The 12,319-nt window shown below is 42.3% G+C and overlaps 1 protein-coding gene across 1 annotated transcript in view; it reads right to left on the bottom strand.

The window, feature by feature from the left end:
• C6 (complement C6) overlaps positions 1–12,319 on the bottom strand; it is a 51,429-nt gene that overhangs the window by 31,054 nt on the left and 8,056 nt on the right. The window contains exons 4-6 of the mRNA XM_060184487.1: positions 11,264–11,408; positions 7,369–7,510; positions 2,383–2,521 (exon numbers count right to left, since the gene is read on the bottom strand). Of these exons, the coding sequence (XP_060040470.1) occupies positions 2,383–2,521; positions 7,369–7,510; positions 11,264–11,408 (426 nt within the window). The remainder of the gene's footprint in view (positions 1–2,382; positions 2,522–7,368; positions 7,511–11,263; positions 11,409–12,319) is intronic.

The raw sequence follows: 12,319 nt of genomic DNA, 5'->3' as shown, positions 1-12,319 counted from the left end.
CTGGGCTCGGTATCTGCACCATGAATCCACTGCTCCTGGAGGCCATTTTTTTTCCTTTTGTTACCCTGCTTGTTTTATCATTGTTGTGGTTATAATTATTGTTGTTACTGATGTCGTTGTTGTTGGATAGGACAGAGAGAAATCGAGAGGGAGGGGAAGACAGAGAAGGGGAGAGAAAGACAGACACCTGCAGACCTGCTTCACCACCTGTGAAGCGACTCCCCTGCAGGTGGGGAGTTGGGGGCTTGAAGCAGGATCCTTACGCCGGTCCTTTTGCTTTGTGCCACGTGCACTTAATCTGCTGGGCTACCACCTGACCCTCTGTTTCTTCATTGTTTAATTTCAGATGGTGAAGGAGGGAGAGAAGGAGAAAAGTCACAGCACTGTTACACTACCCATGGAGTTTCCCTAGTGCTGGGGTGCTCCCATGTGGTGTTGAGGGTTCAACTGCAGTCTCATGCATGGTGAGTGATCTCCAGTCATCTCCCAGTTGGGAAATGATCATATTGTAAAAGTAAGTTCGGTAGCGCAGCAGGTTAAGCGCAGGTGGCACAAAGCACAAGGACCGGCTTAAGGATCTCGGTTCGAGCCCCTGGCTCCCCACCTGCAGGGAAGTCGCTTCACAGGCGGTGAAGCAGGTCTGCAGGTGTCTAAAAAAAGTAAATTCATTGACTGGTTCCTTAGGAGCTAGAGAGCATGCTCTAAAGAGAGACAGAAAAATGTGCAGACATTTGAACTTTAGCTGTAACTCCAAAGCTCCTTCAATGCAGTATATCTTAAGGATGGTGTCATCACTGACAAAAAAAAAAATTGATATTACTATTTCTTTGGTGAGAAATCTCTGAGTTTCTATTTCGGACACCCTAGCAAGGCCTCCCCACCTCCAAGGCATAGTGGCTTCTAGATTTGCTGGGAGGTGCTGGGTAGCCTCCTTACCCAGCCAGTGCCACTTGCTTTTAAACACTTCTACCTTCAGACAGACATGGGGCTTCTCAGGGAAAGTCTTCCCAAAGTTGTCAGAATTCTGCATTTGGGCCTCAAGGGCGTTCCTCTCTCCAGTGACACACACATATTAAAGGAGTTTAAGCTGAGTTCTTCAGATTGGAAAATGCCTGTGTTTATAAGTTTTCAAGGTTTTTCAAGAAAGGTTTTAATAATATTTGCTGTGCTCAGAATACCTATAAAATGTTTCAGAAATCATTAGACTTTCTGAAATCTTCTTTGGCTGATTGAATTTATATCTATATATGTGAGATATTATATGTATTTTCAGAGGTAGGTAGATAGCAGCCTTTCCTGGTCCTCTTATTATAAATTAAGAGCTAGACTCATTGTCTCCAAATACAGAGCAGCTGTCATGTGTAAAGCAGTGGACTAGATTATTGTAGTATGTGGTATGTTGCTTTTTTTTATCTCTTAGGAGGATGCCACAAAACCAACTAATACAATGGGAAGGGAGGTACAGGTACACCGAACCATGCTCCAAAACACTTAGATTCATCCTGATACATATATTTTTAAAAACAAATTCATGACAATTCAAGAGAACTAGGTATGACAGGAGAAAATTCTAGATGAGTCAAACCAGTTGCCTGTTTATGGCTTTTTACCTCTGTCTCTTTGTCAAAGAAAGCCTGGACTCAGCAGTTTGAGCTTATCTCTCTAACACACCATTCATTAGCCATCTGATTTTGGGCAAATGAGCACCTTAGGTTTTTTTTTTTTTGTACATTGATGAAAATAACTGATTTCTCTGCATTACAGCTGGTTCACTTTTATTTTATATAGCTTTCTGCATTTATTTGTTTATTGATTGTGTATTTGTTTTTTGTCTAACTACCACTAAGCTCTGGCTTATGGCGGACCTTTAGCGCCTATAGCATGAAAGACACTTTCTGTCACCATTCCACTATCTCCAACAGTCTGGAGCTGGCTGAAACACCAGTACATAGCAAGTGATCAGAGATTTTTGGGGGGACACTTTATTTATTTATTTTATTTTATTTATTTATTCCCTTTTGTTGCCCTGTTTTTTATTGTTGTAATTATTGTTGTTGTCGTAGTTGTTGGATAGGACAGAGAGAAATGGAGAGAGGAGGGGAAGACAGAGAGGGGGAGAGAAAGATAGACACCTGCAGACCTGCTTTACCGCCTGTGAAGCGACTCCCCTGCAGGTGGGGAGCCAGGGTTTGAACCGGGATCCTTATGGCGGTCCTTGTTCTTTGCACCACCTGCACTTAACCTGCTGTGCTACAGCCCGACTCCCAGGGGGACACTTTTATATTCCGTCCCTTCACACATCAAAACGTGTTGATGATCAACTTAGCATCTTAAGGGTAGCCACCACTGCTGTTGGAATGCCGCTATGCCAGGCTATCCTACCTGAAAGTTGACGTTTTCCAGATTAGCTGGGACGCGGTAAGGGTTACTTGCTCTGCTGCTTTTGACAGTTTGACATATTCCTCCGGTGAAAGAGTTATCAAGGACTTCTCCTCTGGGCTCTCCTGCGAGATAATGAAATCTAGAAATAAAGCAGTTTTCAAGATTTCAATAGATACAGAGCACTCTTTGAACTTTATTTAAAAAAATATCTCTGAGACATTTTTCGATGCGTGACAAATGACTCAAAGGAAAACTTTTCTCTTTTTCAAGTCTACAGAGAGGCATTCACAAAGGACTGGGAGCCAGTTCTCAGCCATTCTTTCTCAGCTAGGCTTTTCTCGTTTTACTCACTTCATTGTTCCAGGATTTCAACATGAAATGAAATTTGGCTTTATAATTATTTCTGACTTACCCACTTAGGACAAACTTTGAGGACAAACTTTGAAAACAGATGATGATATAAATTATTATCTGATTAACATCATTCTGAATCAACTTCATTTAGTATATGCATTAAAAATTTTTTATAGAGAGGTCTTATAAAACATCAATAGAAATATTTAAATATAATTATAACACTATTGCTTTTATTAAAAACTGCAATTATGTTTAAGTATATGTAAATGAATTTTTTATTGGCACTAACTTTAAAATCGGATATTTACATAGCTATATCTATGAGTCAAGCACTGCTTCACTTATACCTAATATTCAAATTGCACTTAGTATTTATAATTATCATCCTGTAGCAAAGTTTACACCCATTTTATGGACAAGGAGACAGAGATGCATAGAGATTAATTAGCTGAGCACCATGTGTATAGCCCAGGTTCGAGTCCAGTCCCCACAACAATGGAGGGCATTTCTGTCCTTTCCCTCTGGCTCTGTCTTTCTCTTTTTGTGAAAAAAGCTGGTCCAAGGGGCAAAGCTCCAGTGCCATAAAGTAAATTAGATGAACACAAATCAAGCATTTAAGAAATCGTACTGTGGCAGACCTTTGATATGTTTGTGTATATTTGTGAAAAAAAGATCGTGTCAAACAAAAGGTCAGGGAGAGAGCACAGTGGTTTATTCAACAGACACACTTCCATGTCTAAGAATCAGAGGTCCCATGTCCAATCTTTGGCACTAGTGTAAGCCATGTACTCTGCTTAGAAAATAGTCTGGGAGTCGGGCAGCAGGTTAAGTGTACGTGGTGCAAAGCTCAAGGACCAGCATAAGGATCCTGGTTCGAGCCCCCGGCTCTCCACCTGCAGGGGAGTCGCTTCACAGGCGGTGAAGCAGGTCTGCAGGTGTCTGTCTTTCTCTCCCCCTCTCTGTCTTCCCCTCCTCTCTCCATTTCTCTCTGTCCCATCTAACAACGACAGCAGAAATAAAAACAACAATAATAACTATAACAACAATAAAAAAAACAAGGGCAACAAAACTGAAAAATAAATATAAAAGAATAGTCTGGTAGTGGTGAGTCATGTGTGATGAGGTAGTGAAATGTGTTGGTATGCTTCTAATTCTGTTTCTAAAACCCCTTCTGTTTCATTGGTTTAATCCCCCCTGCTTAACACTGTATTCTATTTACATAACCACTGTTAACTAAGCACCGTCCTGCCTGCAGGGCATTGGTTTAATCCCCCCTGGTTCACGATGTCTTTTTGCTCCGCCCCCTCTCCTAGTACACCCTGATTTCCACCACTGTCTTTTTGCTCCACCCTCTCTACGTCACATCCTGTTTCCACCCTATTGGCGAGTATATATAAGGACAGGATTGTGATTAGAGATAGCTTGGCTTAGATTGCTCTGCATTCTCCGTGAATAAAGAGATACTGTGTACAGATCAGCCATGAGTCTCTGGTCGTCTGTCTCCCGCCTGTGAAGCTAGCCCGGCAGAAATGCTTCTAGTGGTCTCTCTCCAAATAAATACACGTGTATTGAATTTTTCATTGCCTTCTGAATTTTTAGGTTGACACTATATATTGTATTATTCCATTACTATGGATTATCTAGAATAAACAAATTTGTACAGATAGAAAGTGGTTGCCTAGAACAGGGAATGGAGCCAGGGCATTACAGTCTGCCTTCTAACAGTACAGCTTTGGGGACACTGGCAATGTTCTAACACCAGATTGTGGTAATCCACATGTTTATGACCCAGATACAAATATATTTACATTGTTAAGTACAAGAAATGACAGCATCGACTTCAGTAGGTGACTTACTTGGTATGGGGATTATATGTTCATGCTGTTTTTTTTTTTTTTAAAGAAGCAATTACAGTGGGCTCTGTAAGACGTATCACATACTAAACTATCAGGAAGCATCATTTAAAGCTTGTCTTCACTTATATTTGATTTATATCTGGGGGCATTTGAGGGAGGAGGCAGGAGAAGTCGTCATGGGAAGAACTTCCCAAACTAAGTCAGCCAGACAGTATAGCTGTTCACGACTCACTAGTGCTTTCATCAGGAATCAAATTCTTAAAACATATTTATTTATTCTCTTTTATTGCCCTTATTGTTTTATTGTTGTGATTGCTGTCCTTGTTGTGGGATAGGACAGAGAGACATGGTGAGAGGAGGGGAAGACAGAGAGGGAGAGAGAAAGACAGACACCTGCAGACCTGCTTCACCACCTGGGCAGCGACTCCCCTTTGTAGGAATTTTGGCATGTCTTATTAAATTCCTTCTTGGAGACAAAGCTTGTCAGGACAAGTCCAGCCACCCAAGAACCTCATTCTGTAAGTGAAAATGTGCAGGGCAGGGAGCAGAGACTCTAATGCCAGCAGATTAGAACGAGATTCGAGTGGCAGCTCTTGAAATTCTCAGCCTCTGGGGAGGCGAGAGGAGACTGATTGTCCCTATTCAGTAGGTTTTGCTCGTTTCTGAGAATCCCTGGGACAGCAGTTCTGGTTGGCTGAGGGCCACAAAGTGCCGCCAAAGCCCATAGTGTGGGGGCCTCCAGCGTGTAACTCTATAGAGTGTGGGCCCACGGAGTAAGAGGTGAGTTTGTTACAATGCTCCCTTCCATGAATTAGAACAGGTGAAACCTACACTGCCCCTGGGAGTTGGGGAGGAGATTTTTTTTTTTCCAAAGGAAAAGAAGCCACCCATTTCTGCACACAGATGAAAGAATGCTGAGGCAATCTATTTAAAATCAACTCTAGTTAGGAATCCCCAGGACAGGCCCTCAAATCAGTTCCCAGTCATTCAGAACACAGATACAGGAACTGTGACCCAGAGAATTTCAGTAGCCTGGTCAGAAGGGTTGAGCTGTTACAGAACTGGGTCTAGAACCCTGAAGCCCCAGGCTCCCCTGACTCCCAGACCGATGCTGCCCATTTGCCTCTGTCCTTGACTTTTGGCTCAGCCTCTTCTGGTTTTCATTTTAATCAGATGAGTTTGCATTTGTGATCTTGCTCAGGCATGGAGCCTCAGAGAGTCCTGTCACCTAACTCTGAAAGTATAGGAGATTTTTTTTAAAGTTTAATACAAAGCAATAAAAACTTAAAGCAAATAGTTGGCTTTCTCGCCTCAAATTAAAGGGAGACTTCTTCATCCTTTCATCCTGTGAACAGAGGAACAGGAGATAATCAATTAATTTCTGCTCTCAGCTAAGATTTCTTCTGTTTTTCAGTGACTTCTCTTATATTGCTAAGGCTTTCTAAGACATTGGATCGGTATAGATAATCTAGAATCCCATGTTACAGTTGCAGTGCTCTCGTGATCTAAAACAGAAGCATTAAAATATCTGAAAAAGGAGTGTTAGAACTCCAAGAACTCATCAGAGACTGGAAGGGAGATTCGCAGATGACATACCAAGGTTTCTGCTAAGGTGGAGATTGTCCTAGATCAGCATGAAATTGAACAAGTAACCTGGGTTTTGAAGTTGGATTTGAATCTCGGTCCCTTGATTGATATTTGGTAAACCTGGAGAGATGGTTTAACACTTCTAAGACTATTTTCCACTTTTAAAATGAGTCAAGAGAAGGAGATAACATAGGTCTTTTAGTCTTTCAGATAGTGCTGGCTCCCCTGACATTAAACAGTCCCCATGAGAGGCCTAAACATTTCCTTCACTTCTTACTTGACATCAGTGTTCCTCTCCCTCTCCCTCTTTCCCCCTCGCCTACCCTTCCTTAATTTACTCCTTTCTTCCTATCTTTGTTTCTTTCTTTCTTGCTTTCTTTTTCTGATAGAGATAGAGAGGTAGAGAGATAGTGAAAGAGATCAAAGCACTGAAACTTCCTTTGAACTTTCACACAACAAAGCCTACACTGTCCAGGTGAATCAGTTCATTGACACACACCAGTGTTGCTTATCACTCTTTTGCTTCATTTTCCTGACTACTTTGCCGCCAGCTGTCCCCTGTTACTGACTCCTGACACCTGAGGACTGGTTCTGTTTCTCTAGTGTTTTGACCTTCGCTACACTGCTAGGAAAACGTTCTCAATGCTTTTTCCTTCTACTGCGCTTCTGGCCTTTTTGAGTAGCTATCCACACTCACACACTCAAAAGCTAGCCTCAGGAATCCACCCTGGTGAATCTTGGCTTGACTGAACACCCGTTAGTTTATCCCAATCCATTCCGGAATTCATAACATTTTTTTTTTTTTTTTGGATAGGACAGAGAGAAATGGAGAGAGGAGGGGAAGACAAAGAGGAGGAGAGAAAGACAGACACCTGTAGACCTGCTTCACCGCCTGTGAAGCGACTTCCCTGCAGGTGGGGAGTAAAAAAAAGGAATTTATAACATTTAAAGCAAACCATGTCTGTGAGGTTCCATAACTTGCCTGATGCCATCACTTGCAAACAGAAAATGCTAAAAACTTTGTTCCCTAGGAGTGAGGAGATGCCATTCTCTGTGAGCAAGACCAGGCAGCTGGTCGGAAACGAGGAGCGTGGACAATGGTGGGCTTTCCTGCTCCATTGCTACTCCAGACGCATTAGGTATCAGGTAATTTTACTTCTTTGAGGTGACAAGAAGCTTTACGTACCCTGCACCCATCAGTTGTACGCTTGGGATGGGCTCATAAGTCCGAGAGCACACCGTCTTCTTCCTCCCGCAATTCCTTTCATCCGAGCTGTCTCCGCAGTCATTTTCTCCGTTACATTCTAGCTTGCTGGCGATGCAGCGGCCTGGTGGAGATCAGACAACACTGAACACACATGACCATTTGCACTTAGTAAGTTGAAACAAGTGATTTTTAGATGTCAAGGGGAAGCTGAAGATAAGCTTTCATTATTGTGGATGAAGTCTTAGGAATATATGCAGACAAGGAATGATAAAATGATTTTTTTTTTTTTTTTTTTTTGCCTCCAGGGTTATTGCTGGGACTCAGTGCCAGCCTTAGGAATCCACAGCTCCCGGAGGCCATTTTTTCCTATTTTATTGGACAGGACAGAGAGAAATTGAGAAGGGGAGGAGGAGGTAAAGAGGGAGAGAGACACCTACAGACCTGCTTCACCACTTGTGAAGTGCCCCCCCTGCAGGTGGAGAGAAGGGGCTTACACTGGAGTCTTTGAGAGGTTCCCTGTGCTTCGTACTATGTGCACTTATCTGGGTGCACTACTGCTCACCACCCAAAAGTGATCTCTCTCTCTCTCTCTCTCCTTGACTTTATGAATTACTGGAGAATTATTTAGTTCACATCGGATCGATGGTCTTCAACATAAAAAGTAACTCGAATTCCATACCCTCTATAATCTGCTTGTTATGAGAATTGTTTTGCAGAGGAAAATGAACAGTCTCATTCACTAATTTCTGTTTTTGCTTGGGTATCAAATAACAGTTTCCAGATGAGTGATTTTACTTAAAAAAGTTGAAAAAATTACACTTCAACTGGTGTCCACAGTAACAAGACTTAATCTCTGAAGTTTCACATTGAGTCAGATATAATGAGTGACACCATGGGGCTCTTTCACTAGATATTCAAGAAGAACAAGAAGTCTTAATTGGAAAGAGGAAAGAAGGAACTTTCTGAGAGTACAACAATTTTCTTTCTTGATTGGGAATTTTTTATATGGATGTATGAAGTTACCAGAATCAAATTGCAGGTATATGAGTATTTTATTATGCAGATAACATCCCTATACATAATCATTACATATTCTGTGTATATTACCTATATATGATTACTGTTAACTATTTTACTAAATATAATTTATTCTATATTATCACATTCAATAAATTAAATGCACTGGTATGACCATACTACACAGTAGGTTAAAGGCATACTTTTAGAAAGTAGTATGTACTCCATGTACTAATACAATTATTTCTTTTCAAAATGTTGAATTTCGGGAGTGCATTGGCACAGTGGGTTAAGTGCACATGGCTGAAAGCTTGGACTGGCATCAGGATCCTGGTTCGAGCCCCCGGCTCTCCACCTGCAGGGGAGTCACTTCACAGTCAGTGAAGCAGGTCTGCAGGTGTCTGTCTTTCTCTCCCCCCTCTCTGTCTTCCCCTCCTCTCTCCATTTCTCTCTGTCCTATCCAAAAAAACAATAACAACAACAACTACTACTATAAACATCAAGGGCAACAAAAGGGGAAAAAATGTTGAGTTGCATCAGCATCCATGTCATCAGAGTAGCTGTGTGTCATAGCTACAGAAAAGTCTGTGCTAGGAGATGGCTAGCCTCCCTTCTGCCCTCTCTAGCCTGTGATCACAGGTGTCACAGGCCGGTGCTGGAACGCTCCCTCCCACGTGTGCTGGCAGTGAGAACCGACATCCTGCAGGTTACCAAGATGAAGCACACTCTCTACACAGTGGACTAGCTTCCTGAGTTCTGTTTCTTTTTAATTTTTTTTTTACATTTATTTATTTTCCCTGTTGTTGCCCTCTTTTTTTGGTTGTTGTTGTTATTGTTGCTGATGTCACCATTGTTGGATAGGACAGAGAGAAATGGAGAGGGGAGGGGAAGACAGAGAGGGGGAGAGAAAGACAGACACCTGCAGACCTGCTTCACCGCCTGGGAAGCGACTCCCCTGCAGGTGGGGACCCGGGGGCTCAAACCGGGATTCTTACGCCGGTCCTTGGGCTTAGTGCCATGTGCGCTTAACATGCTGCGCTACCGCCCGACTCCCAGTTCTATTTCTTTAAAAGATGCATTTATTTTGTTTAAATGTGAGAGTCAGGGAGATCAGAGCACTGCTTTTTGCTGACAAGCGGTGGTGCTGTGCTTGTAGCATTCGCTTGCCCCCTTCCTCGGTAGCCAGTGTGTCTGTCTGCTGACCTGACACCCCCACCCCCCAGTCTAACACCCATAGCCCAGGTCTGGTCAGGGGACGGAGCAGCAGAAGTGAAGACACTGACATCAGCTCTTCTGCATGACATTCAGAAAAACCTTAGAAAAACCTTAGAAACCTGAAATCAGAAAGCACTGAAAGCAAAGGGCTTGGATGAAAGCATCGACCCAAACAAATCAGGTTCCTCTATGAGATCTGAACTCTGTTGCTGAATCCTTTTGTTCCTTTTGTTTTGAATCCTTTTGCAGTGTATGTACTTCCCGGCACACAGAAAGATCTTCTCTGTCTGAACTCTCATTTTATTTCCCTTCAAATTGATGGTTGAATTGAGTCTTTTTTTAGACAGAAGACCCATGAAATATAGTGGCGGGGGCTAAAATGGACCTGCCACAGGTTTTTCCAGATGCAACTGTCCTGGGACTCGGCCATGCTAATGTGTTTATGTTCTGCCTGCAACGGCTTCACGCCACAATGCCAGAGCTCTGCACTGCGACATAGACCTTATGGCCCGTAATTCAAAACCCTTACCATCCGGCCTGGACTGTGAGTTTATGGAGATCTCATCTAGTCATCTCCAATGGCAAGTGGAAGCAGTATTACCCATCTGGGAAACAGATGTGATTTACTGTACTTATATTTAAGATGTCTTACAATCCATGAAACGTAAATATGAAACTGAGTGAGCACTAAAGAGAATATTGACGTTTATTGCTATAATTTAATGCAGTTTATTGCTATAATTTAATGCACTGTCAGTCTCCTTTTCCGGAATTACCTCTGAGATCATTCATCGGGCCACACAAGAAAATTGGCCACAATATCTCAGTTCACTCTTGTGACATAATATCTTTGTACTAATATTCTTAATAAATGGTTAAAAGTTTTTAAATCTCTCATTTCTTTTCAAATGCTTCTTTGGAGGATAGATTTATGCTAATCAGCAGCATATTTTTTAAAATGACCTGATTCCTCTCCCATTTCCTTCTTTTTTCTCCTGATGATTTATAACGGTGTGGGGGCTTAAGTACCTGAAGTCCAGGTGAATCAGGTAAGTGGCCAAGGTGATTACAGCTTGAAAGCTATAATTTCATACATGAATAGTTTGGTAATTGGTGCTATAAAATCCCTGTGTCCCCATGCTTAAAATATGGTGGACTTGGGGGTCGGGCAGTAGCACAGCGGATTAAGCGCATGTGGGGCGCAAAGTGCAAGGATCAGTATCAGCATAAGGATCCCGGTTCGAGCCCCCGGCTCCCCACCTGCAGGGGAGTCGCTTCACAGGCGGTGAAGCAGGTCTGCAGGTGTCTGTCTTTCTCTTCCCCTCTCTGTCTTCCCCTCCTCTCTCCATTTGTCTCTGTCCAACAATGAGCGACATCATCAACAACAATAATAACCATAACAAGGCTACAACAACAAGGGCAACAAAAGGGGGAAAAATGGCCCACAGGAGCAGTGGATTCATGGTGCAGGCACTGAGCCCAGCAATAACCCTGGAGGCGAAAAGAAAAGAAATAAAATATGGTGAGCTTCCTTCCTTCTTTTTTTTTTAAAATCAATGCTTTTAGTGGAAGTCAATTGGAATAGCTTTATTTAGTTAAGTCATTTTCAGTCGGAAATGAACATTTTCCAAAGCTGTATTACCAGTGTCACAGCGGAACTTATTCTTGCAGTCAACCTCCTCAATCTTGCAGAGTTTAGATGGAATGCATGGTTGGGATGTCACCAAGGGCTCAGTACATGGTTGTCCTCCAAACTGAGCAGGACGCAAGACCGATCTAACTTTAAACTGAAAGGGAAAGAGAGAAAAGTAAGTGCTGGGCAGAGCTGAAGCTAAGTACACCTGGCAAGGGGTGCTTCTCAGTCACAGCGGTGCTGCTCTTCATAGTATTTTTAGATTTACTAATACTTGTTTCCCAATTTCATTATTGTGTGTCTTGGGGAAAGTCTTCATCTTTCTGGACCTTTGTTTTCTTTTTAAAATATTTTTATTTATTTTATGTTTGAGAGAGATACAGAGAGAGAGAGACAGACAGAGAGGAACCCCAGAGCACTGCTCCGCTCTGGTTTATGGTGGTGCGGGGGATTGAACCTGGGACTTCGGAACCTCAGGAGTGAGAGTCTGTTTGCGTAACCATTATGCTGTCTCCCCTCCCCTGGATCTTTGTTTTCTAGCCAATTAAATGAAGAAGTGGGCAAAAGATCTCTCAGTTTCCCCCACCTGCACGGGGGGGGGGGTCTCTTCACAGGCGGTGAAGCAGGTCTGCAGGTGTCTTTCTCTCCCTTTGTCTGTCTTCCCCTCCTCTCTTGATTTCTCTCTGTCTTATCCAACAACAAGGACAGCAATGATAATAATGACAATGATAAACAACAAGGGCAACAAAAGGGAAAAAAAAAGATTTCTCAGGTTCCAACCCCAAAATCAGATGATTTTAAATTAAACTGAAATCAAATATCCATAGGTTGGCTGAGAGTCTCCTGAGTGTTGTAAGTTCTTCCAGGAAGTGGCAATAGCCCTTCTCTTTCAGTATGAAGTGATTAATGTGAAAGGATTTAGGGATTCTTTCACGTAATGATATCATCAAGGAAATAAAGGTTGGGGCATTCTGTGTACTTTCAAAGATTAAAAAAATTTTTTTTTTAATTCTTTTAATTTTAATTTAATTTTATTTATAAAAAGGAAACACTAACAAAACCATC

Source organism: Erinaceus europaeus, unplaced genomic scaffold, assembly GCF_950295315.1.
Source record: "Erinaceus europaeus unplaced genomic scaffold, mEriEur2.1 scaffold_478, whole genome shotgun sequence".
Taxonomy (NCBI): domain Eukaryota; kingdom Metazoa; phylum Chordata; class Mammalia; order Eulipotyphla; family Erinaceidae; genus Erinaceus; species Erinaceus europaeus.
This window is presented reverse-complemented; position numbering and strand designations above follow the sequence as displayed.